The 7,136-nt window shown below is 39.0% G+C and overlaps 1 protein-coding gene across 1 annotated transcript; it reads right to left on the bottom strand.

Moving 5' to 3' along the window:
* Positions 1–2,020: 2,020 nt before the first annotated feature.
* Positions 2,021–4,245, bottom strand: LOC139354031 (monocarboxylate transporter 9-like). The gene is made up of 3 exons (XM_070998263.1): positions 4,095–4,245; positions 3,910–4,036; positions 2,021–3,853 (listed from the first exon to the last, which is right to left on the bottom strand). Exons 1-3 carry the CDS (start codon positions 4,228–4,230, stop codon positions 2,332–2,334), a joined length of 1,785 nt encoding a protein of 594 aa, XP_070854364.1. The 5' UTR covers positions 4,231–4,245; the 3' UTR covers positions 2,021–2,331.
* Positions 4,246–7,136: the final 2,891 nt, after the last annotated feature.

The raw sequence follows: 7,136 nt of genomic DNA, 5'->3' as shown, positions 1-7,136 counted from the left end.
TCCTACTTTTGTTAGTAACTCTCTTCAAAATACGCCACTCGACCGTATCTATTCAGTTAATGACTTAGGCGTTCTTCTGGACCCAAAACTTGAATTTGACTGCCACATAATGTCCACTGTCAGCAAGGCCATGAGTGTTCTTGGGTTTATAAAGCGTTGGTCAAAAGAATTTGATGACCCTTATACAACCAAATTATTATTTACCTCCCTTGTCCGTCCTATTTTGGAATATTGTTCTTCGGTTTGGAGTCCACAATATCAAGTGCATATTGACCGTATTGAGTCGGTACAAAAAAAATTTCTTCTTTTTGCCCTTCGTAGTTTGAATTGGGATCAAAACATAAGGCTACCTACCTATCAGAGTAGATTACTATTGCTTAATTTACCTACCCTTGCAAATCGTAGAACAATGCTTGGTACTATTTTTATGCAAAATCTTATAAGAGGTGATATTGATTCTGTAGAACTTGTAAGCCGCCTAACTTTCAATGTTCCTGTTAGACTAACACGAAATTATTATCCCCTAAATTTGCCACGATGTACATCTAATTTTTGTCTGCACGAGCCCTTTCGCGTTCTGTGTAATAATTATAACAACCTTTATCATTTAATTTGCACTTCAACTTCTATCCCGGTATTAAAAACTAATATTTTAACTCATTTGCTTCATTCTTAGATGCTTCTTTTATTTTCATTTGTGTCCCGTCTCTATTTGTTTTTTGAATCTTCCTCGCGAACTCGTATTTTTTGCCCAAATTGATAAAAGGGCCCCGCGCGTAACAAGCACGTGCTTGGTGTCGTTGGGCCACTTGTTTGTACTGCTCGTAGTGCATCAACGTCCATCATATATTTCAATTTCGTTACTTGTGCCCGACAATATTCCAGTTTCCTTTGCCCACAATTTTACACTTGAAACAATTCCAGTAGATATTTCAGTGCTACTATTCAACTAAAATATTTCTTAAATATATTTTCAATTCCAATTGTGTGTAAAATATAACTCAGCCACAGTAAAAAATTCCCGATCATAACATTTTTTCCTTAAGATTTGCACTCTTTATTTTTTACTGTGTTCCAGCTGCGTGTGTGTATATTTACATACATATTCTAATACAGTCCACTCCAACTACTTTTCTCGACCTATAAATACGGCTAAACTATTTCTAAAATTAAAAACAAAGTTACAAATTCCACAAATTTACTCCAGCAAATCGTTTGCAATTTAGTTGTGCAGGTGACAAACAAACGCACCGACATACAAACATAAGCGAAGTCTTTCCAATTCCCGCAACGTTATTCCGCTATTCGCACCCCACATACTCGTATGTACATATGTACAGTGTACATACATACGTATATCGATATTTTCGCCAGTGCACAGTGGGTCAAGAGCTCACAATAAATGTGCCTTCCAAACATACAATATTAAAGTCCGTAATTCTTTCATAAGTCCGACCATCCGATATAATAAATATTTATTGACTCTGCCTATCCGACAGTGTGACCGTATATATTTACAGTCTTGATTGGTTCCTAAATTCCAATTGGATTTAAGCTCGTTTCCTTACTGAATTAAAATTCTAAATTATTTTACGTCATGGCAACATTAGTCAAATCCGCTTTAACCCGATTTATGGCCACAGTTGACTGTGTTTACGTCAAAAGGGCGTTTAATTTCAGGAGGCAGTGTCGAGCGGCAGTCTTATCCAGATGCCTACATCTCGCGCGCTTGCACTGCCGTCCGCTCTCCCTCTCCATCTCTCCCTTAAGTCTCCGCTCTGCTCTGAAGCGCTTAAATTAAGTTAGGCTTAATCAGTTCATGTTTCAAAGTGTACTAATAAACACCTACTCGTAAAAACCCCAAAATACTCCCGTGGTTTTTGGGTACCATTCGATCTTGGGGCTTCACCTATTTCATCGATCAAGCCGCACCGCCCCAACAATATTAAATATGATTTACCAAACAAAAAGCCAATACGCGTAAATTATTCGAATTGAATAGTCTTTTTTTTTTTGAGCATTGTTTGAGTTTTTTTTTGTTTATTTTGTTTTTGCATATTTATAGAAAAATAGTTATAAAATCCTTTATTTTATTTTTATAAGGCCTTGCTATTATAAAGTTGATGTTAAGGAAACAATAATTTTATTATACGTAATAGTAACTACGACTAAGCTGAAGTACAAATCATTGGTTTCCAAAATATTGATTTTTTCTCATAGTCCTGGCCGTATAAGGCATGCCCACATATATTCATCATTGTTAATACGGCATTGTAAGCTTAAAGTCTAACTGTTATTGTACGTTGTTTAATACGAGAGTTTTCCTCCCGTTTAGTAGCTATCGACAGCGTCTTCTTCGATATCTGCATCTAGTTGTTCTAACGTTTTGGCTCTGCGACGACTAATCCATGGCATAAAACTCCAAAGGCTGGCCCAAGCTAAGAGCGTCAAGCCCAGGGCGTGGAAAAGAGGATTATAATCATTAACCGCCTCGAACCAGTAGTTACACAGCGGCGGCCCAACCAACTGCAGCAAGCCATTGACAAAAAGGCTTATACCATAGGATGAAGTCAATCTTTCCGTGCCAAGCATGTCTGCCATAATCACGGCAGTGATTCCGACGTAGATTCCGGATGCTAGACCAAACAGTGCGCACCAGAAGCATACTGAACTGTAAGCCCATGCAAAAGGTAGAAGCGCAAGGGAAAGTCCCGATATGGACAAGCCGCCAACAAAGTACCAGGTCTTAGGTATGTATCCCATGTCTGAAAGTGCTGATCCTCCAATACGTCCAATTAGGTCTGTCGTAGAGACAACGGAAAGCAGATAGGCAGATAATGATTTGTTAAACCCCCTAGCTTCCCCAAAACTGGGCAGCAAAATTATAAAATTTGTATAGCTTATGGCATTTGTAGAATTTGAAATAAGTATGACCAAGTACATAGGATCTTTTAAAAGGCTTAGATCGAAAAACTTCGATCGTTGTGGCTGCTTGTCTTTGCCTCGTGATTCGACAGCTTGAGTTCCATCTGGTCTGGTCGAGTCGCCGCTAGGACCTCCTATTCCACTACTACCCACAGAGCGAAGCGACAAATGAGAGGAAAATTCTTTCGGCTGGAAAGACAATGTGCTCCCATGATATGGTGTACTGACGTATAAAAAACTGCTGGTCGAAGGCGAGCGTTTGGACAGCCGTGTTTTAGATAAATTCCGCAGAGTAAGTTTGTTGGAGCTCGAGCGACCCTCGGGTACTGCGTACAAGGAAGACTGCGAGTTCAATTGGCCAGGCGTAAAAGTTTGATTTCTTTGGGGTAACCTCACTGGGGTACTGATCTTACGAGATCGAGACTGAAACTCGTCTCCAGACTTTAAGTAACTTTGAACAACCGCTGCGGATGCGCTCCGCACAAACTGTTTCTCATCGTCGGGTGGATACAGTGGTGACGGAGGGGAGTTGCAAGGTAACAAATGCTTATCAGTCTCCTCGTTTTTTGGGGCAGACTCGTCAACATTTTCGAACTTCATCACAATGCCAATATCTTCTTCTTCAGGAATGTCTTCCAAAACCTGGCGTATGCGAGGTACTCGAATCATGTGCTGTTCAACAGGCTCATAGAAAAGAGCAGCAACAAATACATTCAGAGTAATGCCACCCATGATTAAGCAGGAGCCATGATAACCGTAAGTCTCGAGTAGCCAGCGAAGCAGGGGCGGAAGAATAATGCTGCCCAACGCGCTGCCTGAAATGCACAAGCCATTAGCTAATCCGCGAAGCTTTGAAAAGTACGAGGTCACAATGTAGACAGTGGGTGGGAAAGAAAGGCCAGCCCCAATTCCGACCAAAACGCCATAGCTGAAAAACAAAAGTAATAATCACTTTAAAATATATGTCTGCGCTGAAAAAATTACCTGATGTACAAGTACTCAATAGATGATGCCCAGAAGGAGAGTATCATTCCCAGTGACGCAGATGCTCCACCAAGAAGGGTGACTGTGCGATAAGAGTACTTTACAGACAATATGCTCGAAACTGGACCTGCAAATAAGTTCACACAGTTATAAATGAGGCCTTAAGAAGTACTGTTGCCTCTTACCCAACGAACTGTACAGAAAATAGCACAGGGCCGGTATCCAGGCAGCCTTTGTGGGTGAAGAGTTAAAAGCGTCGGTGAATTCCGAAAACAGTACTTCAAAACTTTTAATAGTTCCAGGGATTAGAAAGTTTGTCATACACGAACCCAAAAGCACAAGCCAACCCCATCCACCATCAGGTGGAACAAGATCATAGTCTGAGTCATCTTTTTTGTTGAGTAGGCCGACTGCGCATTAATTAAAAAATATATTTTTAAAATTTTAATTTATACAAGAAAGGAAGCCAACTTCGGTAATCCGATGTTTATATACCCTTTCACGTCGTTTCTATGGGAGCAATCTATATACAGAGCAGAAATACTAATATAACTTTACATTTCTGTTTACTATGTTTTGCTAAATCAAAACAAATTCGTAGTTCTGAAATAATAAAATAAATGCTATGCAGTAAAATAGGTTATGTTTAAAAATACGGAGCTATAATTATTTCCCTATTATTTTTCCATTAATTATCCGTTCGTTTCTATGGCAGATGTTTTAGAAAATAACGTGTTGAAAAAAAAAGCGTCGGTACCTCGAATCGATTTAGCGTCGCTTGTGACCGGTTGTGTTTATCTTGTGCTCTGTGATTTTTGTCAATTTGTCATTAATATCTGTGATACTGGTGCCTTGCTTTGTGACTTAGTCCAACATAATTAGCCGTGCTTGTGTTTTAAATCGACTGTTTATGTTTAATTGTCTATTTTATTATATAAATTTTAACAAAACCTAACTGTGTTTTTAGCCTGTGCATTTTGCTATTGTAACTTCTGTACGCTGTGCTGCATTTGTTTCAATAGCTTTTGTTGTTGTTTTTCATAAATTTCTTGTAACCTCTCTCCCGTTTCTTGTCGTCTAAACTGTTGTCGTGTATATTTTGTTTGTGTTTCGCAAGCCACGCTCAGTAGAGCCACTCTGTCACGCTCTCTCACTCTCGCAGTCTCTACGCGCTCTTATACTTTTGTGTTCTTGTGTGTCTACATTTTTATTGTTTGATCCCAGTGTCAAATTAAGTGAGGTATTTATAATTCTTTTGATTCTTTGGTTTTATAAATAACTCTTTTTCTTAAATTGAACTACTTAAAAAAATTGCTCTTTGATTCTCACTCTCTCTCCCGCTCTATATTACAACTGTAACTTAAACTCTCTCTGAACCTGCCGAATTTCTGGTAGACTTTTGGTGTGCTATTCTCTTGTCTCTCTCTCTCTCTCTCTTTCTTGCTTGCTTTACATTGTAACTGTTCCTGCGTAAAGATGTCAGTGTCCCACAAGCAACGCTCAATCGATAGAAGATTTTTTCTCTCGTGCTCTCTTACATTTAAATTATTACGCGATCTCGCGCTCTTATTTTTTTTCGTGTTTTGTGCCTTTGTGGTTTTGGAATTTGATCCCAATGCCAAATTTACTCGAGGTATTTTTCATATATTATTTTATTTTATTTAATTTCCTTAAAATGGCTCTTGTCTGCTCTAAGAAAAATTGTTATCTTTCGTCTTCAACTAAACCCTTTTATTTTCTGCTGGCTCTGCGAGTCGATAATGCACGTTAAATGCGCAGGATTTACTGGTAGAGTCAAAGACTTCATTGATCAGAATTCTGGACTCATGTGGTCATGTGGATCCTGCAAGGAAATGGTTGTTGAGATGAGCAGCTTTATGAAGCAGACTCGAGACAGCCCTTTGAATCTCTCTGGTGCTTTTAAACAGCTCAATGAGGGGTTCAATTCCGTTTGTGCCCAATTTAATAATAAGAAATTACTAACTGAGTCGCCTAAACGTAAAAAAACCAGCTTAGCGACAGTTAATACGGTCACGGTATCCACCGCAAATCCGAACTTCAGTGCCGGCTACGGTGCCGACCGTACCTATAGGTACAGAAGTTACCGTTTCTGTTTGTGGCTCTCAGCTTAGTGAGGTGCAATCTGCTGCTGGGGGACGTAAGAAATTATCAGTTGTGCCACATAGAAAACAATTATTTGTTTCGAGATTCACACCAGATACCACATCTGAGGATGTTTTGGAATTTATTCGTGAAAAATTCCCATCCGAGAATATTTCAGTTGAACAATTTAAGTTTTCATATGCTCGTAGTATATCGTCGTTTAAAATATTTGCTCCGCCTGATGTGTTTAAGGTACTACTTTCTGAAAGCTTTTGACTTAATGATGATTTAGTAATAAAAGAATTTGTTCCCAATAAACCGAGAACAAATAACAGACCTTCCACGGCGCCAAAAAACTAAAAAGTTTATTTTTGGCTTATCAAAATGTTAGGGGACTAAATATGAAGCTACCCAAGCTTTATGCTGACTCCTCTGCATTTACTGCTGATATTTTGGCTTTTACGGAAACTTTGCTGAAACCAGAGATATCTGACAATGAAGTTCTGTCAAACAATTTTAATGCCTATAGGACCGATCGCTCCTCACGTAGGGGAGGCGGTGTGCTGATTGCCGTTAGCACTAGCCTAACATCCGAGAGAATTCACTCTGATACTCCTAATGAAATTGAATTTGTTAGTGTGAAAGTTTCCTTGCAATCATTCTCAATATTTGTTACATGTTCCTATATTTCACCTGGCTCTGATTTAATAATTTATGAGCACCACCTGTCTGCGATAAAATCTGTTCTATCCCTTCTTTCAAACAGTGACCTTTTGATTGTTTTGGGTGACTTTAATCTCCCTGATATTTCTTGGTCTCCTCCTACTGACTCACTAGTCGCTATACCTCTATCCGCCAATGATTTTGTAGATGGTCTTCTAGAATTATCGTTACAGCAAGTAAGCTTTATACGGAATTCATTAAATAGACAACTAGATCTTGTGTTTGTTTCAGACCCGTCTGAAGTCACGGTATCTAGAATTGACGCTCTTGTTGTACCTGAAGACCGATATCATCCAACAATGGAATTGACAATCTGCCTCCCATGTGTTGATACCCTCTCTCCTTTAGTTTCTCAAACTAAAGTGAGATGTTTCCGAAAATGTAACTATATAAAACTTAAC

This window comes from Drosophila suzukii, assembly GCF_043229965.1.
Source record: "Drosophila suzukii chromosome 2 unlocalized genomic scaffold, CBGP_Dsuzu_IsoJpt1.0 scf_2c, whole genome shotgun sequence".
Classification (NCBI taxonomy): Eukaryota; Metazoa; Arthropoda; class Insecta; order Diptera; family Drosophilidae; genus Drosophila; species Drosophila suzukii.
Note: the sequence above shows the minus strand (reverse complement) of the source record. Positions and strands in the feature narration are given on the sequence as shown.